The sequence below is a fragment of the Asparagus officinalis genome, chromosome 5, assembly GCF_001876935.1.
Source record: "Asparagus officinalis chromosome 5, Aspof.V1, whole genome shotgun sequence".
Lineage (NCBI taxonomy): Eukaryota > Viridiplantae > Streptophyta > Magnoliopsida > Asparagales > Asparagaceae > Asparagus > Asparagus officinalis.
In genome coordinates, this window is record NC_033798.1 from 53,599,253 (window position 1) to 53,623,136 (window position 23,884).

Sequence of the window (23,884 nt, forward strand, 5' to 3'; positions counted from 1 at the left end):
TTGCAAACACATCACTTTTATGCTTCAAAGGATACACCCAAACTTTTCTGGAATAATCATCAATTAATGTTAGCAGAAAACGAGCTCCACCTTTCGATGGAACCTGAAAAGGACCCCAAATATCTGAATGGATATAATCTAAAGTACCCTTGGTTCTGCGGACACCGGTACTAAAGGATACTCTATGATGTTTGCCGAAAACACAATGCTCATAAAAGTCTAATTTGCTGGTTTTCTGACCACAAAGCAGACCTTGTTTGCTCAATATATCCAGTCCTCTCTCACTCATATGCCCTAACCGCATATGCCACAAATGTGTAATGTCTGAATCTGAATCCTCTGAGGATGACACTGCTGCAGCACCTGTCACTGTACTGCCTTCAAGGATATAGAGGATATTTATCTTCTTTCCTTTCATCACAACAAGAAAGCCTTTACTTACTCTCAAAACTCCACCTTCAGCCAAAAACTTAAAACCATTTGAGTCAAGGATGCCTAAAGAAATGAGGTTCTTCTTGAACTATGGAATATGACGGACATTGCTCAATGTTCTAATAATACTATCATGGGTTCTAATCTTAATTGATCTGATACCAACAGTCTTGCAATGCATGTTATTTCCCAACAAAACATTCCCACCATCGATAGACTGATATGTGACAAAACAATTCCTATGCGGACACATATGGTAGGAACAACCCGAATCAAGAACCCACTCATTTTGTGAATGAGTATTAACACTAACTGAAAGAACTTCATGTGAACTAGATGACTCTTCAGTTACAGTGGCAACTGAAGGCTTTACATCCCCAGACTTTGACTGTGAATTGTCCTTTGCTTTAAGCGCTGGACAATTAGGTTTTATATGCCCATATTTGTGACAGTAATAACATTCAACATTTCTTCTTGGCCTAGACTTTGATCTAGACATGTTTCTAGATTTACCTTTACCACCAACACCCTTTTCAGGACGACCACGAGCGAACAAGCCTTCAACTTGATCATCTCCTCCTACGATAGACACTTTCTGCCTTAACTCTTTTGAATGTAAGGCTGATTTGACATCCTCCAAAGAAAGTGTATCTCTACCGTATAACATGCTATTGACAAAATTTTCATAGGAATGAGGTAATGAACATAACAAAATGAGTGTTTGATCTTCTTCGTCGATTTTAACATCAATATTCTTTAAATCCATAAGAATAGTGTTAAGTTCATCTAAGTGGTCTTTAATTCGCATACCTTCCTTCATGCGAAGGGTGAAGAGGCGTTGCTTCAAGTATAACTTGTTTGTTAGAGATTTCGTCATGTACAAGCTCTCCAACTTGAGCCACAAGCCGACGGCGGTATCTTCATTTGCAACCTCCCGCAGGATCTCATCGGCCAAACAGAGCTGTATGGTACTATGCGTCTTCATCTCCAGCTCTTCTTTCTCATCATCGGGCATAGATTCTGACAACTTATCCTTTCCGGACAAGACTTTGAACAGTCCTTATTGTACTAGGAGAGCTCTTATTTTTACTCTCCATAAACTGAAACTGTTTCTCCCATCGAATTTCTCCACTTTTTATTTCGCCGAAGACATCTTAAAGCCAACTAGAACAGTAATTGTATTTATGAACAGTTACCGTATTTGCGAACAGTAACAGTACGTATAAATAGTAACCGTATGTATGAATAGTAACAATACTTTTGAATAGTACCGTACACGTGAATAGTACCCGATGCCTTTAAAGAGTAAAAGATAATCTAACTTATTTTCTGATGTGGAGGATCCACTTTTAGTGGCAGGCACAGAGCATATAGTGGCAGCCACAAAGCATACGATAAGCAGATACACGTACTCTAAGCAGGCTCTGATACCAGTTTGTTGCAGCAGAGGGGCTTCACAGACACAGAAGATGTCTATACAAGAGTGGACAAATAGAAAACAGCACACAAGGATTTAACGTGGTTCGGTCAGTATGACCTACATCCACGGGCGAGAACAATAGAGAAATTTACTAACCACCAAAAGAGAAGAATACAAAAGAGGAGACCACTCTAACTAGAGACTCTCATAAAGAAAGGGACTATCTTTCTATCTCACTCTCTTCTCTCTCTAATTTTCTTTTCTCTGACTGATGCATTAAACACTCTCCCCTCATCCCCCTTATATAGCCATAAGAAAATAATAAAATATACAAAAGGGGTTGGTGAGGCATTGATCTGACGTTGCAAAGTTTGAAAAAACTCCAAAAAAGTTAGGCAAATGAAGACATTTTAAAAAGCACGTGACATTAACGGTGTTAATGACACCGTCGTTCACTGCTTTGATTGTGTAGCTTGTCTTTCCCTTTATGAATTGAGAAAATTTACAAGTTTACATAGAGATTAATTGAGACATGCAGAATTCCCTCTTTTGTCAAAGAAGGAGAGCATCAAGTAGTAGTAGTACTAATTCCAACGGAAGGTGGCCGTTAGAAGGTTCAATTTCAGACATAAACACCCTAAACTGTCACCGGGGAACGAGGTTTGATATCATCAACGTGAACACAATTCTGAGGTCCTCCAAATAAAGAAATAATCATCGTATTCAGCAATTGATCAAACCCGTGTTAACTTAATTCCAGTATTGCTCTTCCCTCACCAAGGTATAACACATCTTCCGGTACAAGACAATCCACCCAATTAACTTATCAACAAACAAAACAAAAGAAAATAAGTACAACCCAATAACACGAACAACCACTTGCCTTCCTCAATCTACCGAAGCCGTGTGTCTAAAACAATCGATATTGCACAATGCGACGGATCTCACCATCCCTCCAAGTCTGCCACCATGAAAGCTTAGAAAAGTCAGGAACAAATACATGGGAAGAAACACAAAGGTTTAAACTGTAAAAGCGTGAAGGGATCAACGCAAAGAAAGGATGATAAGTGGAATAAGTTTATATCGGACCTATCAATACTATTTCTTGGCTTATCAGGCTGATCCACACTGATCCTTGGTTTGTCATACACATCTATGCTCTTCCTTGGCTTTCCCCTGAGATCAGTGCTTAATCTTGTAGATTTCTCTTTCTGGTCAGTGCTATTCCTCGTGGGTTCAAGACCCTCAAAACGTATCCGGGGAGGATCAAGAGGATGTGAATTGTTTGAAGAACCATCTTTATGAGCAGGTATTTTTTCTACTGCTGATATGAACTTTTTGAGATGCCTTATATACTCAGGATATAGCTCCAAATTACAGTGGTGGCCACCCTTAATCCATAGTGGCTCATACTTCTCTTTGCAGAGCTCCCAGAGACCCTTCCCATGGGAGCAATCTACAACTTCATCGGCTGTCCCCTACAGGCATAAAAGACCTTAGATCTCTAAAATAGGTGAAAAGGCATGATAAAAGGACTTTTCAGATATTTGTATTTATGCAGGGGTGTATACTGTGAAGCAATACTATGAACATAAGCAATGCAAAAAAGTAGAAATACCTATACAGGATTAGAAGTTGAAATGACAGTACTTACATGAATTACCAAAACAGGACATGTGACCAGAGGAATTTTATCAATGTTCTGAAGAAAGAAGCATAATTATGGTTAGGTACCAGTAGCAAATAAAGATAACAAAGCAATAGCAAGATAAATGGCATATGAAACCTTATATATGTCGAACCAGTATGTGTGCTTCACTGGATACACAACTCTCACTCCAGATAAAATGGGACTATGTAGAACAACTGCTCTGAAATGAGACACATGCGAAGCTAAATGCAAAGTGGGGCCACTACCAACTGACTGACCATATAAGATGATATTTTCTACATGTATTCCATAATTCTCTTCAAGGCATTTGTAAGCAGCCTCAACGTCAGCGTAAGTATTTTGCTCACTGGGCTGCCAGTTAAGAATTGCAAATGTAAGATCATTGTTGTAAATAAATATTATCCAAATTATTAGCAATAAAGAGCTCAAGAGAAATATTTAATGCTACCTTTCCAGATGATTGTCCATATCCTGAATAATCATACCTGCAGAAAAACATATTCAGCTTAAGTGGATATTATATAACTTCGATGACATCAACACAAGAAGCCATTAACATTCTACAGAAGACAACTGTTTGAGGTAAATTAAGATGTTGTGATTCTGAGACGGTGATCAATCTCCAGCCTGAATGTGAAGCTCACACCGTCATACATGGCACTATTCAATAATAATAATGCAGGTAAAATTGTTTCACTTAGCTAAAAAAAAGTTCTAATAAGCACCACCTTAATAATGTTAAGCAATAATAATCGTTTGCAAGTGCACCTAAAAGGAACTCTTTTTTTTTTCCTTGAACTTGTTTCCAACCAGTGCTCATGAGTGTTTACTATGTTTTATTATTAATTTATTTATTGTGATGACCCCAGCCTGCAATCGAACCTAGGACTGTGGGAGCGATATTGGAACATACCAATCGCCCAAGTCACCCACGACGGGCTACTATGTTTTATTGATAGTCATCTAATTTCAATAGTTTATCATCAGATGTAAGGATCGTGACATGATAGTACATGAATTATACTAAAAAATCATTTGCTTAAGTAGCCATATGCTATAAAATTTTGAGGTTTCAATTTATTAATGAAAAATTCTTCTTAAAGACCCTGCCACTATACCATAAGTCCAAAGTTTTGGTGAGAGTTAAGGGTTATAATTTATGTACTCTGAGTCTAAGATGTCCACTCAGGTTGAGGAACCTTTTATGGGCGAAAACTAGACTAATGGAGCAGTATCTTTTTAAAATCCACTTTAGAAATTCGCTCTAGCAATTCTCAAGGGTTTTCAGTCAATGAATGTCACAGTTCTTAGTTGTGTGGAAGGTCCTTTGTTGTATTGGTTTCGAAGATATGTGACAAAGTCTAGCTGCAAGGTGATTTGGTAATTGTTACTAAGCAGAAAAGATCAGGGCAAGATTTTGAGAATTAATCTCCTTAATTTCAAGGTTTTGAGTCACAGACATTCTTAGATGGAAAATTCGATGCAGATTGGCTTTCTGACAGGGGCCTGCACAAATATCATTCGGAGTGTGTTATGTTGATGAAGGGCCTCCATAGAGGCTTTTAACCCCAATTCACCCAACCAGGGAAAAAAGTACAAAAGATGTTTCGTATCCTACAGTTTGCCATGCATGTTTTGGTTGGCTTCATTTATAACTGAAAGATCTTGATGCATGAAAGTAAAGGCAAACTTCTGACTAGGGTGTCTGAATTTCGAGAAGGTATATGGAGCACATTCTTTTGCCGAGCTGCAAGCTATTTATTTCCTTGTTATATCAGCAACATATACTTGTGCATCATACTTAATCCATCTTACTGAAAATAGAAGAAAATCACTCATCTTCTTCTTTGGCTAGACGAAAATGTAAGAAGACAACAGAGAATGATTAATGGTGGAGATTTACTACAGATTAGTAACATTAATAAGATCCAGTGAGGCGATTGAGCTACAGAATTTTCAACAATGTCAATGACAGTGATGACCAACCCTGGAACAAAAGATGAATAGCATAGTCTCTGCTTCTAACAATGGTCCTAAACATCAATGCTCCAACTTCCGCGGAAGACAACTGAAGAATATTCACACTGAGATCTGTTTATTTCCTAGTTATATCAGCCCATATGCCTCTATCCTATCTTATCCATCCTCCAAATGAAGCAGACAGTACCTCATCCTTTTCTTCCCCTCAAACTACATGCCTCATGTAGCTGATTGATCTACCTTTTGAAATGACTAATAGTAGCAAGATTGGTACGTTATTTTTTCTGAGAAGCAGTCATGTTCAAATATACCTTTGACGTGTATGAGAGAATTTCACGTTTCACTTTGGTTTTATCCAACGTCTGACCCTCGAGTCTCTTTCTCTAACCTACATATCATCTTTGACATTTCGCTCGGAGGATCAAATGATCTCATGTTCTGCATTATATTGTATTCTATATACCAGTAAGTATACAAAATGGTCATTCTGATACAGGCAATAGTTTTCTCTCAACTCATAGACACTTCATCTGCAAAACATTATAATTAACCCTCCAAAGTGATTGCCTAAACTGAAAAAGGGGAGCAAAATATTTGTTTGGACAGTTGGACTGAAAATCATTCTCAATCTTATTTGGCTGAGTATCCATAGATCATTTGTTTCCTGGGATAGAATGAGTAGAAAAACGATTAGGATTACAAACAGAAATGAACATTAGGATATGAGATTAAAATTCAAGACAATAAAATTTATGTCTGAGATAACAGACAAAGTTATGACAAGGCTCTTAGGGAAAAACACCAGTAGTCAAGCCTCATTTAAATTTCCTAAACATTCGGATAAACTCAGGATATTAAATTACTCATGAGTTTTGGTTCAAAAAAGATCATTCAAACAACATCCTTGAGATTAAGGCATTCCTTTTTTCAGAAAAAAGAGATGTTAATGCCAAATCCTGAAGATCTGGTCCTATTCAAACAATCCTATGTAAGTTCTAATCCTGAAGAGCCTTTGGTGATTTAGCTTCCTTGTATGTTCCCTCTTCTATCTCTTTCTTTCATCAACTTCCACAGGATATGCCTAAGGTTCCTTCCCAAAAGCACCTTATTATATATCCGATAGTTAAATTCGATCAACTTCCAAATGATTTCTCTCTTTTGTTTTCGTTATGTTTTCTTTTCTGTCACTCTTTTTATCAACTTAAAGAGGCGTGCCTAAACATGATCATATTTATACTCTTCAATAGGTTCTGCATACATTGGCGAGCCTTGTGTTGTGTAAGATCAGAAAATAACATGCAAATTTGGAAGGAATTCTAGATGGGTGGAACCATATATTTGAGTTCAGTACAGCTAATCCATAAGGTTTGAGTTCATCACGGCTAGTCCCTACTGATTGTATCCTACACAAATATGTATGATAAAATTGGAAGATATTTAGGAAGTTCATATATAGGAAGATGGCAAAAGTTCAGTATAGGTCCCCAATGTTTTAGCTAAACTTCATTTGAGTCTTTAAACTTTAAAAGTCATCAACAGAGATCCCTAACTTTTCTCTATTATCATATTAGGCCCTTTTTTGAAATTTTTCGTTAATTATTCATGACGTGGTAGGACCTTTTTGTCATTCTTAATTATGTTTGCTGACCTGATAGTGATAGGAGTGCTTTTACTCTGAAAATTTTGAAAATTAAAAATAACCCTAAATCTTACAAAAATGTCCCTAAAAAGTTACAAATAGCCCCTTGAAAATTACAAATAACCCCTTGGATTTTTACAAAAAGACCCTAATTTTTTACAAATAACCCCCTGAAATTTTTTACATATAATTTTCAAACCTTTCAGGGGGTTGTATGTAAATTTTTCAAAGGGTTATTTGAAAAGTTGAAATTTTCACAACTGTTTGTAAAATATCTCGGGGCTGTCTGTAAAAAATTTAGGGACCCACTTATAATTTTTTTCAAACTTTAGTACGCTATTTCTAAATTTGTAAATTTTTCAGAGGGCTATTCATAGGATATTTAGGGGTTATTTGTAATTTTCAGAACTTTCAGAGGAAAAGTAGTCCACTCAGTATCCAGTCAACAAAAAAATTGAGAATGACAAAAATGTCCCGCTATGTCATCAATAATTAACAAAAATGTTCAAAAAAGACCTAATACAATAACGGAGAAAATAATAGGGATCTCTGTTGATGACTTTCAAAGTTTGAGGACTCTAATAAAATTTAGCTAAAACATCATGGAACTATATTGAACTTTTGCCTAAGAAGATATAATGATTGAGATAAGAACTAATAACATCAAAACCCAACAATCAATAAAAAATTACCTAAAGTTTTGTTTTTTCCCTCCTCTTCGTTTGGATTTTTAACCTTTTTTTGTATATTTTTAAAATTAACCTTCAAAGCTTCAATATTGCTAGTTTGCCAATAAAATTATGGTCAAATCTCAAATCTTTTCCTCTACCATTAATTGTTTAACTTTTTAAACAGTAACAAGATAAAAAGAGCCTGATGTCCTCTTAAATTCTGTAGAGAGGATAAAATTTCCTCTTTTGCTTTCTCCGCTCGAAATCAAACTCAGAGGGAATAAAGAGTCTTGACCAACGAGTGTTAAGGCCGTGAGGTGAGGGCTGACCTAGAAGCATCACAGCGTTGAGGGTAACACAGTAACACTTTCTGTCTCTCCTCACTACAAATCTTTTTACCGTATTGAGCTTCAAGAGAACGCATCTCTCTTGACATCCTACTGAAGGTTGGCTAGTAGAGCCAAAACAACAAGACTTGGTACAGACATGGAAGAACATGTCGAGGTATACAAATGAACAAAAGTTAGTTTATAAGGATATGAAGAATAATTTAAAATATGCAAAACTTAGAGGGTATACAAATGAACAAAAATTTTCAAAGATGCAAAAGATATAGGTCAAGTATATTCAATTTTGGTTTTTCATGATGAACTCAAACTTTCTTTCTATTATGCTTCTTTCAACTGACTTTACAGTAACCTTATCTGTACATTAAAGCTAATAAGTATATAATGAGTTGTTATAAATTGCAAGCCTCCACAAGTATCTGACTAAACGAAATCCTCTTCTACCTTGTGTGCATCGTTTTTTTCTTTCTTTTTTTTTTTTTTTTTGGGGGGGGGGGGGTGTTGTTGTGGTGGGGGGAGTGGTAAATATTCCCCACTGGCCTCTGGTCCGCCCACGGACTAGTCTGCATGCTTAGTTGTGTGTGTGCACCACACCACCTTCAGAAGTGGTGAAGTTTGAATAATCATATCAAAGATGTTCGTCGTGTGGAGCGCAATGATGAGGTTCTAAAAAATTAAAATTAAAACATTCCACAATGAGATGTTAATTCCTTAAGTTGCATTTTGGACCGAGGGAACCACTAACCAGAAAAGGCGTGACATCCTACGAAAGGATTGGATATGCACTTTGAGTGTATGTAAGCAAGAATCTGCTCACCAGAGTTTGTCTCTGCTAGGAAAGCATTTCAAGCCCAAAAGCTAATGTCCTACAAAAGTTGCAGCCTAGAGAGGTGTAAAGAGCATAACAGTCTTAATGAATTTAATAAACATTTGATATTTAATTGCAGTTGGACTTTTAAGAGAGGACAAGGTAAACACTCTATAGTAACATGCCCAAGCAAAATAGTACTAAAGTGTGTTAATCTAAGGTCATCATTGATAGGAAAGCATTTCAACCCCAAAAAAAATGTCCTATAAAAGTTGCAGCCTGGGAAGGTATGAAGTGTATAATAGTCTTAACGAATTTGATAAACATTTGACATTTAGTTGCAGTTAAGCTTTTGAGAGAGGAGAAGGTAAACACTCGATACTTACATGGCCAATCAAAATAGTACTATAGTGTGTAAATGTAAGGTTGTCTTTGCTCTGTTCATTACAAAGGGAAAAGCAGTAACATGAGTCATAAGTGCACAGAACTAAGTGGACAGAGTGTGGCACATAACTAATTGCACCAAAGAAGTAACCATGGGAAGTAACCATCACCACTTCTGGAATATGGAGATGTCATTTTAGAATTTGAGGAGCAACACTAGAATCCCATACTCTTGTGGTTAATGCTTAAGCTTAACAAGTTCTCAACTTTAGAATATAGCCATGAAATGAATGCAGGGAGGATGTCTCTACACAAAAAGTGAATAGTCATACACCATATCTGGTTGTATGTCGACACAGAAGGTATCTAATACTTGATTGATAGAGTTAGTTCCAAACAGACAAACTCAATTGGTAGAGTTAGTTCCAGTGGGTACAAACTCAATTGATAGAGTTAGTTCCAATTAGAACAAACTAAATTGATACAGTTAGTTCCGATGACAACAGACTCACTTGATACTATCATTTCCAATGAGTACAAACTCAATTGATAGCATATACATGTCCACGTGTCTTAGGAAGGAACATTGATTCATTTGCGGGGCAAACTTTTAGAGTTAGTTCCAATCAGACAAACTCAATTGATAGAGTTAGTTCCGATGACAACAGACTTACTTGATACTCATACTATCATTTCCAATGAGTACAAACTCAATTGGTAGCAGATACATGTTTTAGGTAGGAACACTGATGCCTTTTAGAGTAAGTTCCAATCAGACAAACTCAATTGATAGAGTTAGTTCCAGTGGGTACAAACTCAATTGATAGAGTTAGTTCCCATTAGAACAAACTCAATTGATACAGTTAGTTCCGATAACAACAGACTCACTTGATACTATCATTTCCGATGAGTACAATCTCAATAGATAGCAGATCCATATTTTAAGAAGGAACACTGATTCAATAGTTGGGAAACCTTTTACAGAGCAGTACTGAAGTACTAGGACAAGAAACCTTATGAGAGGTTCATTTGTATCGAGAGGTGAAATCACAAATTTTGATGTAAGACCCAAATGAAATGTGGTCCCACACACTACACAAAACTAATTTATATATGAGCTAACACCACAAAGTCTGTTGTAGCTTCACTATTTCCTGCTTGTGAGTGGTTTTTAGTCTCATAAACTTCACATTCTCTTTACTAATAGAACCTTCCAAATGTAAACTGCTGTATCATGCACCAGAAATAAATGTTAAAGAGTAGACTTCTAGATGCATGTCATCCAGTTATTACACTGCATACATATCCTTTGGTTGAAACAATTATTCGTGTTACATGTAAATGCTCTTCTTTTTCATGCGTCACTTGTAAAGCTTATATGGACATCAATCCTCGCATAGAAGCCTAAATATCAGTAGGTGTTCAAAATTCTAGTTTATAAATCTCCATGAAGGAATTAGCATATACATATGAATTGCAGCATACCTATCTTGCATCTAGCGGGTGATGCATGACTATGTCCAGGAAACTATTAAAAGACAGTAACTTTGCTTGCATTGCACCTAGAAGGCCAGTAGCCATGGAACCAAGTATTAGATTCAGTCATATGAGCTTGTGCAACCACTAATAAATCTTTCTGAATACTCCTAGAGAAAGAAACTTGGTAGAAGAGGAGAAAGAAATAAGTCGGTTGAAGGGGAGAAATTTCAGAAATTATAAGGACCTGCATCCACCTTTAAGGCAAAGTAAATGCCAAAAAGACAACCTAAAGTGAAATTTCTCCTTTATAAGAAGTAAGAAGATCATGGACAAGTTGGGAGCTTTTGTCACTTGGAGTAGCACTGTACTGTAGGGAACTCCTTTCAAACTGGTTCAGGAGAACCATTGTTATGCTAGTCAAAGAGTGGAGGTGCTCCCAGTTTTGCTGTGGGAGCAACCCCCTTTTTCACCTACTCTTACATCATCCATCTTGACTATTATAAATTTAGAAATAATAGGCGATAAACCTTACAAATCTTCCACCTTGACTATTTCAGACAAAGGAAAGGAATTCTCGGAGAGCTGACACCGAGCTTACCCGAGCTGGAACAGCTTGATACCAATAATTCCAGCATATTTACTTACTATACTCCCACCCTCGACAAACTTTCCATTGGCAGTAGCTGAACTCTACTATCCAAAACAAAATTCCAATAACCCAGATAACAAAAAAAAAAAAAAAGCTAAATTCATCAAGCATCACTGTTTCAAAAAACCTCCGCCTAGTCCGCTTAGGCGTACGCCTAGGCCTAGACGGTACCTAGGCCGCCTAACTAGCGCCTAACGCCTAGGCGGTATTTAGGCTGCCCACCTAAATTTTACGAGTGTTTAGGGGAGCATTGTCTGCTTACGTGGATTGCACCCTGTAGACCTTGATTGTGATTTTATGTGTCGTAGTCTACACGTCCTCCAAACTCCATTAACCTCTAAATATGAACATCTTCACTACCTCCTCCGACCTTCAGCAAAACCTCATCGATCACCACTTAAATGAAGAAAGAAAAAAAACGCCCAGAAACCTCTTAGGCGCCCGCCTAGGCGACTAAGCGCTGGGCGCCAAGTCCGACGCCTAGAAGCGCCCAACGTTTAATGTAACATTGTCAAGCATTATAAATAAATAAAGAGCTCACCCCATTAAGTTAACCCGGAGGTGATGACTGAGCTCGGTGAAGAGCTCATACATCTGACCAATATCAGCAGCGTTTCCATGCGAGTAAAGCACCGTGAGCCTCGCCAACGGATTCCTCACGTACATCACAACGATCTCAGTCCCTCTCTTCGTCTTAACTCTCCTCACATCGACGTTCTCCTTCACGGAGACCCCCGTGACCGTCACCACCCCGATCAAATCCTTCTCCTCGATCTCATACGACGGTGGATTTGGCGGGAAGAAGGCGAACTTCGACGCCAGCGACGAGGTCACTCCCCCCATATCGACTGCAGCTAGGGCGTCCAAATTAGGGGCAGGAATGGGGTTCGCTGCCGCATCTCGATTTAAGAGAGATCCGCGAAATTAGGGTCAGGGCTAGGGTTAGAGCTTGGTTTGGGGTCGAGGAGAAGGGGGAAGAAAATGGGATGCATTTATTGGCGGTGGGTTAATTTTTTATACGAAAAAAAAAGGGGAAATAAATTTGGGGAAGGTTGGGAGAATCGGAGAAAGGAGAAGGAATCGGATTTAAAAGGGTTTTAAAGTGAAAGGGAGGGAAAGAAATAGGAAGGGAGAAGAAGAAGCACGTGATCCCGTCTGTAGCTCACGTGTTTTTACGGGAATTCGCGATGGCTTTCCTAATGGCTGTTTGGATGCCTCCAGGAAACTAGAGTATTTATGACACAAAATAGAAAGTGATTATCCACCTCACCACTTTCAATTCGAGTGTTTACATTGTTTGGTTAGGAATCTTTGTGAATCCTAAAATAATAGTATTACATTGTTTGCATAGTATAATGTAAACTAGAGTATTTATGACACAAAATGAAAAATGGTTATCCACCTCACCACTTTCTACAAGGTTTTAACTTTTTTATTATTATTTTTTGACACATTTATGACATTGTGTAAGCTTTCCAACAAAATCATTCCTAATTTTGGTGATTTTGCTTTCAATGACACCTCATCAAAAGGTGTAAACTTTTCATGTAAAAGAGAATTTAAACAAACAATGTAAAGTGATGAAAGCTGACATTGGGACCCACTTTTTTAAAAGAGAATTTAAACAAACAATGTAAAGTGATGAAAGCTGACATTGGGACCCACTTTTTTACATTTTTCATCCTTTTACATGGACAAACAATGTAAAGTGATGAAAGCTGACATTGGGACCCACTTTTTTACATTTTTCATCCTTTTACATGATAAAAACATACAACCAAACAGCCCCGCGTCGCTTCCTCTCGGGGCAGGGGAGTCACCAGACGAGTTTGGTCAAATGTGCGTTGTTGTAGCAACAAAAAAAGTCTACAAAAGTGTTTAGTTTGATGGTGTCACAAATCTCAAAGTGTTGTTGTAGCAACAAAAAGTCTTAAAAATAGATTACTTACTACCACATTCAAAATAAGTTGTGCTGCGACAGCAAAAGGTGCAGCACTTGTTTTCTTTTCGTCTATGTAGTTTTGAGATAACAAAATTGTATTCCAACTTCAGGATAAAAAAAACTCTAGATATAGTCCCTCTCCACACGTAAATATTATTAAACCGCAAAACCTTTTACCCTCTTTTTTTTTTTATTAATAACTGAAATATGCACATATTGTATAGATCTAACAATATTTTGGATGAAAATCAGAGAACACAGCCTAATGAGCTCCTAAGTTTATCTCTCTTTGCTATAAGCACTCAACTTTCTATTTTTGAAAAAGAAGCCCCTAAGTTTTGCTTCACTCTACAAAAGAAATACAAGAAAATAAATTCTACAAAGAAATAATAATAAAAGAGTATGAAAGTAAATCTACACTAAAAGGAATGAATTAAATCTAGTACACTAACATAAAAATAAAAATAAAAATCCTAAAATATGAATTTCTAAAACATGAAAATAAAAGAGAAAAATATAAACTTACATTGCAAGGTTGGCCTTTTGAAAGCAACTCTTCATATTCATCTTCGTCAATAAAAAGGAATAAAAGAAAATTTAAAAGGAGGAATTTTTTATTTATTGTAAATAAAACGTTTATAATTTTAGAAAGTCTTCTCAATTAAGAGTAACCCTCCTTTCTAAATGGAGTTTTTATAATAAAAAAAATCACACGCAAATCCTTCACCATCTACCCCTATTTATAAGCTACAACAATTAACAAGGGCCATTAGACTTGGCTTGAGCTCCAAGAAATAAGTCTTAGTCATATATTGCTTCTGTTATGAACCAATTGGTTGGCCAATCAGTTAGCCAAACGGTTAGTTGACCAATTGGCCAATCAGTTAGCGTATCGATTGGTTTCTAACAAAATTAATTCCTTAGTTAACTCGTTGACTCGATTTTTTCCTAATTCCTTGGGCTTTTGTGGGCTTCCTCTTGACTTGATATTCGACTTCAACAGCTAGTAGGAAAAATAAGAGAATTTGGTTCTTTTAGGCTCTTATTCAATTATTCTTCACTTCCTACAAATTAAAAGAACGACACATGAATAGTGATATATTTATTTAAATAAAATAGATAATGATCATATAAAAGTGTAATAAAATGTGATGATCAGCTAGGGTCAAATCTGACCTCTTCCTCATGCTGCGACAAATCTTATGGTAACTCCTAGTGATAGCTATGAATGATTTGTCAAAGTAAATGAACTCCTTAAACTTTGTTTGGTCAAATTCAATGATCAATGATTTAACAAAAGATCCTAAGGCTTTAGTATCGGACTACGACACAATTTTCTCTTCAGTTGAGAATAAAGTCCCTAGTGAAGTCGCTATCTAGTTTAGGGTCTTAAAATTACAATTGACTCAAGATTACAATTTTAAGAAAAACAAGAAAAAATTATTTTAAAGCAGGGTTCTTTTCTACGCAACGATGAAGCATCGATCTTGTACTCTGTTGATGGTTCGAAGTATGGACGAATGGTCTTCTTGCTAATTTTATAAAGGTCGTCAAAGTTGAGCCGAGATTGATTTATCTCTAGATGAGAAGATGCTAAGATGACAACATGGCCAAAAATGAGCAATCTTGTGACGCCCTTGGGTTCACACAAGGCTGCAGTCCAAGGTGAAACCAAGAATGTCAAACCTGCCATGCACCACACCGTGCAATAATATGTTTCACCATCACAATTACTATCTCTCTAGTAGAGTCAAATAACAGGTGTAGGTACAAAAGCAAGTAAAAGATAATACAAGAGTCAACTGATGAAATAATAGAGATCAAATTAATATTTCATCATCTAACATACTGAAGTATAAGTCAATGTCTGAAACGAGTAAACTGGAACTTCTCAACAAGCCTCAAATACAAATGTTTGAATAAAAGGAAATAAGGCACACAACATTTACAACTTTTAGAAATAAACTCTCAAAATATCTAAACAAAAGTCTACAGTGGAGCTCAAAAGTAAAATGTAACTATAATAGAATAGCTGAAGCTAAAGTGCCTCGCCATCAACCTGCGACTCTCCGGGCTCCTGGCTCATTACCTGAAAGGGGGAGGGACAACGAGCGTCAAAGCGCTAGCGAGTAACATCACAACCAACCCCAAGGGAACAGGGCTCGTTGTTATATATAATCACAAAATCCTATTTAGGTAATTACAATGTGAGCATATGTACGTCGAGCGAAATAATCCAAACAAGGAAACCCTAATGTATATACCATGTAGTTCAGATTGTAAATACCTATGTATAAGAGGATTTTAGTATTTAGGAAGTTACAACACGAGCATAGGTACGTCGAGCGAAATAATCCAAACAAGGAAACCCTCATGTATATACCTTGTACCTCAAATTGTACCTTCCTAAATACCAAACCCAAAATCTAATACAAGAACATTAATAATAGAAGGTAACTCATCTCAGACTTAATTACAATGTCGTGTCACAACTCATATAAATATCGTGTCCCGCCAATGCAAGTATAAGTGTTAACTCTCAAGGTCTAAACTGATATAGTGGATGTCCAACACATGGACTGCATATGTAAACAATCCAACACATGGACTGAAAGTGATAAGTGTCCAACACATGGACTACACATCATAATTGCCCAACACATAGACTAGATGAGTTATATGAACAGGTGCATATATCCTAATTTCTCACGTTTCTCGGTGCGCAAAACTAAACTCGTGTTCGTATGTTATCTCACATGTAAAGATATAGGTTATACATTAATTTCTAATACCCATCATTCGAGGTGACTGCTCGTTCATATTTAAGCACGCAGCAACAATAAACAAACATAAACAATTTCAATTAAACTGAAATAACTCAAACAGATTCAACTAAAGAAGTACAAAAGAATGAAACTCCTCATCAGTCGACTCATTGGTCGACTCATCAGTCGACTCATAAGTCGACCAGACAAAGCACACAAAACTGAGATTTTTCCCATCAGTCGACTCATTGGTCGACTCATCAGTCGACTCATTGGTTGACTAAGCAGAAAATCTCCACTTTTCTGTTTTCGATGATTTATCTGGAAAAACGTTAACTAAAATTCTCTTCAATCATGTCCAGCAATATATTTTCGATTCTAACTCATGAGTATCTACAGAAACTAAAGGGGTTTGCATGTGATCACTTACATTAAAACCTTAATCATATAAACATGTTTAAAAACTTGCATGTGATCACTTACATTAAAACCTTAATCATATAAACATGTTTAAAAACGTATTGAAAATAGTAAATCACATTGAATCTCATGTTTAAACAAATTTCCAGATCTGGATCTTAATTTACAAATTCGTTTGTGAGCTTTTTATAACTAAAAAAAAATATAGATCTTGCATCTCATAATGTAAAGTACCTATTTTTATGCATAAAAATATGTTTTAGGCTCAAAATCCGAAATAAAACTCAAGAAAGCTATACAAACAGTGGGTGTAGGATTTGGCGAGATGTTACTCGCCTCTGAAGTGCTGTAAACTCCTGAATCTGATGAGAGGACAATCACCTTTGACAGCACCACAAAGACCCCGCTGAAAACTCCTCCGAAACTCCTCCAAAATCACCAAAACGAACTAGGGTTTGAGGGGAGAGAGGGGCTAGGGTTTCTCTGGGATTCTAATAGGTTTTTGGGTTGGTTTCGGGTAAAATAATATATATATATTACGGTTAAAACCCGAACAAAACCCAACCAAACCCGCAACTGAAAGAAAAAACCAAAATCAGCCCGTCAGTCGACTCATTGGTCGACTCATCAGTCGACTCATGAGTTGACTCATAAGTCGACTGAGCAGACACAAATTCTAGATTTCGTGCATGTTTTACTATTCAGCCAAAACCAATGCACAAAACTCTATGAAACCACACTCGTACATATCTAATAACTTGTTACCAAGTATATCTATGACCTCAAGTCATTTATCGCAAATAAAATTATTTATTCACTAATAATACATTTATACTTCTAACAAAATACAGGGTTCTACATTCTTCCCCCCTTACAAGAATTTCGTCCTCAAAATTCAGAAAGCACATTCAAACAAATAGTATCACTCTAGACGAGCATAAAATGATATTTATATTTAACAATCCAGAATGACTATATCCCCACTCAACCCTTAATCAAATAGATCTAGTACGTCGGGCGAAAAATCCAAATAAGGAACCCCCCATATATATACTATGTGTTCCAAAAGGTTAAAAATTGAGCGGAAATATTCTCATCCTAGCGTTAAATCTAAATATTATCATACAAATACTCATGCACATGAATCAATTAACTTCCTCAAAAATGCAGGAAATGGCGCTACATTCTATCATCACGCACTCGAAGAGTCATATTCAATGCCTACACTTAACTATCTAAAACGTAAATACCCCCACTTAACCCCTAACTAAATGGAACAAGTACATCGAGCGAAAAATCCAAACAAGGAACCCCTTATATATATATACAATATGTTCCAAGTACTTAGGAGATAAGTGGTAATACCCTTATTTTAGTGTTAAGCATAAACATCGCTATAATTGAATCTATAAGCCATATATAAATCATACAAAAAGCTTTAATTTACCTGCTTAAATATGTGTGATTAGTCGCGACGCATGTCCTCTTCGCGTTCCTAAGAAATCTCCTCAACGCCTCTTAGGTTCCACCGAACTTTTACTAAAGGAATCAATTTGTTTCTAAGCTTCTTGTCCTCCCTGGCACGAATACAAACTGGAATCTTAATAGTAGTCAAATCCTCCTAAAGCTCTATCTCTGGTACATCCAATACTCACTGCTGCTCCTCATCATGCAAGTGTTTCTTGAGCATAGAAACATGAAACACATTGTGTATACTAGACATCGATGCTGGAAGATGTAGTCTGTATGATACAACTCCAATGCGCTCCAATATCCGGAAGGGTCCGATATACCTCGGTGCAAGCTTTCCCCATCTTCCGAATCGTTGAACGCCTTTCATAGGCGATACCTTCAGCATAACCGCATCTCCAACCTGAAACTCCAAGTGTCTTCGCCTCTTATCTTCATAGCTCTTCTGCCGACTCTGGGCTGCTAGAATCCTCTCTCTGATCAAGGCTACCTTATCAGTAGTCTGTCTCACTAGCTCTGGTCCAAGCATTAAGCTATCTTCCGGCTCTGCCTAACATATCGATGATCTACAAGGTCTCCCGTACAATGCCTCATATGGGGCCATACCGATCGTCGCTTGATAACTATTGTTATAAGCAAACTCTATCAGTGGAATATGCTCCTCCCAGCTGCCCTAAAAGTCAATGACATAAGCCCGCAACATGTCCTCTAACACCTGGTTCACCCTCTCCGTCTAACCATCCGTCTGTGGGTGGAATACACTACTATAAGATAATCTGCTACAGGACGAATCCTGGAAACTCCTCCAAAAATGTGAAGTAAACATTGAACCTCTGTCTGACACGATCGTGTCTGAAACTCCATGAAGTCAAACTATCTCCCGAATAAATATCCTCGCGTATGCCTCGACGGTATAGGTAGTCCTCACTAGAATAAAATGGACTGACTTCGTCAACCGATCCACAATCACCCAAACTGAGTCGTTCCCCTTCTTCGACTTCGGCAACCCTACAATGAAATCCATAGAAATGTCCGCCCACTTTCACTCTGGGATGGGTAAAGGCTGAAGTGTTCATGCCGGTCTCTGTTGCTCTGCCTTCACCTGCTGATAGGTAAAACACTTAGCCAATACTCTGTAATCTCTTGACGCATACCACTCCACCAGAAGTGTCTTTTCAAGTCCTTATACATCTTAGTAGTCCCTAGATGTACTGTATACCTAGTACGATGTGCCTTATCAAATAACTCTCTCTTTAGCTCGGCACTAGATGGCATAACCAGCCTGCCCTTCATCCGTAGACTTCCATCTACTCCAATGGTCCAATCAGCCTTAGGCTCTTTGGAAATCTCCTTCTTTCGGATTTGAATCTAAGAGTCTTCCAGCTGAGCTCTAACTACTCTGGTACTCTAAGATGGCTGAACTGACATAGCTCCCAAAAATGCATTGGCTCCACTAATTTTGGGTCTGAAATCAAACTAGCTAAGAGTAAGAAGATCTCTATACAATGAACACCTTAAAGCCGCAATCCGATGTCGACGCTTCATACTCAAAGTATCTGCTACGATGTTCGCCTTCCCGGGAGGATACTGGATCGTAAACTCGTAGTCCTTGATAAACTCAATCCATCTCCTTTGTCTCTGGTTGAGTTCCTTCTGAGAGAAAAGATACTTTAGACTCTGGTGATCTGTGAACAACTCAAACTGCACTCCATACAAATAGTGCCTCCACGACTTCAATACAAATATCACTGCTGCTAACTCCAAATCATGAGTGAGATATTTCTGCTCATGCACCATCAACTGTCGTGATATATACGCTACTACTCTCTGATTCTGCATCAATACACCTCCTAAACCTACCAACGATGCATCTGTGTATACGACCAATGTCCTGTCGCTACTCGGAATAGTCAAAACTGGTGCTGAAGTCAACTTAGTCTTCAAGATATCAAAGGCCTATAGTCAAAACTGGTGCTGAAGTCAACTTAGTCTTCAAGATATCAAAGGCCTTCTGGCACTCCATACTCCAAATGAACTAGCTGAAGTCAACTTAGTCTTCAAGATATCAAAGGCCTTCTGGCACTCCATACTCCAAATGAACTATACATCCTTCTTCGTAAGGCATGTAAGTGGTATCAAAATCTTTGAGAAGTCCTGAATGAACTTCCTGTAATAGCCGGCTAAGCCCAAGAAGCTACGAATCTATGTCACCGTCTTTGGCGGTTCCCAGTCAAGAACTGTTGTCACCTTAGCCGGGTCCACTGCTACATCCTCTCTACTAATGACGTGTCGAGAAATCTGACTTCTGAAAGCTAAAATTCACACTTGCTGAACTTGGCATACAACTGATGCTCCTGCAGAGTCCTCAAAGCTAATCGTAGGTGCTCCTCGTGGTCTACCTCCGATCTCGAATAAATGGGGATGTCGTCGATAAAAACAATCATGAACTGATCTAAGAAGGGACGAAAAACCTGGTTCATCAAGTCCATGAATACTACAGGTGTATTGGTCAGTCCGAATAGCATGACCATGAACTCGAAAGATCCATATCGAGTAAGAAAGGCGGTGTTGGGAACATTCATCTCCCGAACCCGTAACTGATGATAACCAGAATGAAGATCAATCTTCGAGAAGAACTACGCTCCCTGCAGCTGGTCGAACAAGTCATCAATCCTAGGCAATGGGTATCTATTCTGAATAGTGACCTTGTTTAACTCCCTATAATTAATGCACAATCTCATACTACCGTCCTTCTTCTTCACGAAGAGGACCGGTGCGCGCCACGGAGAATGACGCTGACAAATAAAATCCTAAGCTAATAACTCGTCCAACTAGGTCTGAAGCTCTCTCATCTCAGCTGGTGCCATACGATAGGGTGCGCGGGATATCGGGGCTGTGCCTGGCTACAACTCAATACAGAACTCAACCTCTCTCACAAGAGGTAATCCAGGTATATCCTGAAAGACATCCTGATACTCTAAGATAACTCTAGTCTCTAATAAATCAACACCCTGATCCCATCACATCACCTCCTTGATGTATACCAGAAATGACTCTGCAAAACGGTTACCCTGAGAGGTTACCACAATCATCTCGGACCTATCGGACGCCCGCAAATTGACTGTCTTTGCAAAGTAGTCAATACTAACATGGTAGGAAGACAACCAATCTATACCAAGGATGACATCGAACTTGGACATATGCAACACTATCAAATCAACCATGAACTTCGACTTATCTAGATTGATAGTACACCTCCTACAAACGCTCTCCAGAAGCGATATCTCACCTAAAGGCGTGGAAACTAATAAAGGGGTGTCTAATGGCTGGGTTACGAGCTGGAGTCTAGACATAAAATCATGAGAAAGGAATGCGAAGCTCCCGAACCGAAAAGAATACGGGCGGGAAAAGAATTCACAAGAAACGTACCCTCCACTACTACTCCGCTAGCTCCATGATCACGCGATACTACCGCATATACTCTGCCTATGGCTGGAGACTGCTCTGCTGCTAGTGCTAGAGAATACGGAACTATCTGCCCCTGAGGATCTTCCTGAACTTCCCGAATCTGCCCCTCAGTCCTCTGTGCTGCTGGCGGTGCCTCAAGTCTCTCCTGCTGGCCCTGAACTCTGCCCTGCTGTCGCTTCTACTGCTGGTTTGGGCCCTTGCCCTGCTTAGTTCCTGTTGGTGCGCTGCGACACTCCGATGCCTTATGCCTGACCTTGCGGCAGTTATAGCAAACTCCCTGGAACTTGCTATGCTGATGCGCTCTCTGATCATGCTAGGGTCCCTTCTTATGAGGACCTTGTTGCTGCTGCTAGAATCCAGAAAAGGTCTCTTGTTCTTCCCCTTATCCCCGGTTGTCCTGCCTTGGTCTTCCCTTCTTTATCCTTCTGGAACATGGCAGTCTCAATCTCCTGAGAAGTGGCGGCCTCAGCTACCTCCCGAACTGAATAGAACTTCCTCGAGACGAGGTATCATTGGATATTAGGGCGGAGCCCTGCTAGAAACATCTGAGCATGTCGCTCTTCTGTCTGCCACATGCCCGTGAAGTGCAGCAACTCCATAAATCTGCTCTCAAAATCTGCTACTGACATATCCCCCTAAGTCAACCGGGACAACTCAAGCTCCTTCCTAGTTCGTGCGACAGAAGAAATATACTGTCCATCAAAGAAGTAGACGAAATCCTCCCATGTGATGGTCATCTGATGCTCTGGAGTGAACTGGAGCCTATACCACCTCCCGGCATCTTCCTTCAGACTGTAGGATGCCAATCTCTGCTTCTGGACCGAATCTACATTAATAAGTATGTCGAGGGTGTTACTCACATCCTCCTTCCACTTGTGGGCTGTAAGAGGGTCTGCTGACCCCTGGAACTCTGATGCTCTCATCTTCTGATACCTCTCAACCATACGGAGCCATGCCTCCTGCTCTGTGGCTCTATCTGGGACTGCTGGAGGAACAGCTACAGGTACGACCTCTGGAGGTCTCGTGCTGATAAGAACCGCTGGTATCCCCTGCGGCTGATCTGCTGCTGCTGCTGGTGGTGGTGGTATCGGTGGCGCGATATGACTCGCCACAAGCTCCTCAATTGCTGCCATCCTAACTACGATGGGAGCTATGAAATCAATGAGGTACTGGGGAGCCTATTGCGGCTCGGGTGGTGCCTGCTGTGGCTCGGGTTGAGCTTACTGTGGCTCAGGTGGAGCATGCTACGGCTCTGCCTGTCCAGCTCTCCAAGTACGAGGTCTATTACGTCCTGCCATCTCTCTGATCATAAGAAAAACAAGGGTTTATGAGTACAAATAGACATATACGCGTACATAGCATATCACAATATGATTTTCATAACAATTTAATATTCACCCAAATACTTTAAGTTTACACAAAATAGTTGTCATAAAAAAATATCTTCAAATTTTGAGATATACGCATATATCGTCCTCATTCATACTAGGGAATCCTTACAGACTCTATATATGAATCCTAAGAAACTCTATCCTGTCTCCACGACTCGACACAAGATGATCCTAAGTATACTGGAACTAGAGCTCTGATACCAACTGTGACGCCCCTGGGTTCACACAAGGCTGTAGTCTAAGGTAAAACCAAGAATGTCAAACCTGCTATGCACCATACCGTGCAATAATATATTTTATCATCACAATTACTATCTCTCTAGTAGAGTCAAATAACAGGTGTAAGTACAAAAGCAAGTAAAAGATAATACAAGAGTCAACTGATGAAATAATAGAGATCAAATTAATATTTCATCATCTAACATACTGAAGCATAAATCAATGTCTGAAATGAATAACTGGAACTTCTCAACAACATATTTCATCATCTAACATACTGAAGCATAAATCAATGTCTGAAATGAATAACTGGAACTTCTCAACAACTCTCAAAATACAAATGTCTGAATCAAAGGAAATAAGGCACACAGCCTTTACAACTTCTAGAATAAACTCTTAAAATGTCTAAACAAAAGCGTACAGTGGAGCTCAAAGTAAAATATAACTATAATAGAATAATTGAAGCTAGAGTGCCTCGCCATCAACCTGCGACTCTTCAGGCTCCTGGCTCGTTACTGAAAGGGGGAGGGATAACGAGCGTCAAAGCGCTAGCGAGCAACATCACAACCAACCCCAAGGGAAAAGATAAGTACGTCGAGCGAAATAATCCAAACAAGGAAACCCTCATGTATATACATTGTATCTCAAATTGTACCTCCCTAAATACCAAACCTAAAATCTAATACAAGAGCATTAATAACAGAAGGCAACTCATCTCAGACTTAATT

General features: G+C 38.6%; 1 protein-coding gene across 1 annotated transcript; it reads right to left on the bottom strand.

Moving 5' to 3' along the window:
- LOC109843324 (protein ABHD17B-like) lies at positions 2,532-12,553 on the bottom strand. Its single transcript, XM_020412260.1, has 6 exons — positions 12,023-12,553; positions 3,973-4,009; positions 3,639-3,875; positions 3,507-3,554; positions 2,942-3,330; positions 2,532-2,813 (listed from the first exon to the last, which is right to left on the bottom strand). The coding sequence occupies exons 1-6, from the start codon at positions 12,322-12,324 to the stop codon at positions 2,741-2,743; spliced, it is 1,086 nt and encodes a 361-aa protein (XP_020267849.1). The 5' UTR covers positions 12,325-12,553; the 3' UTR covers positions 2,532-2,740.

What these genes read in the sequence shown, in the direction of transcription:
- LOC109843324 (XM_020412260.1), bottom strand. Translation starts at nt 12,324, where the DNA reads ATGGGGGGAGTGACCTCGTCGCTGGCGTCGAAGTTCGCCTTCTTCCCG. An exon ending in CTCCGGGTTAACTTAATGGG is followed by an intron (nt 4,010 to 12,022) that starts GTGAGCTCTTTA and finishes GTTTTTCTGCAG; the next exon opens with GTATGATTATTCAGGATATG. An exon ending in GTCCTGTTTTGGTAATTCAT is followed by an intron (nt 3,331 to 3,506) that starts GTAAGTACTGTC and finishes TTATGCCTGTAG; the next exon opens with GGGACAGCCGATGAAGTTGT.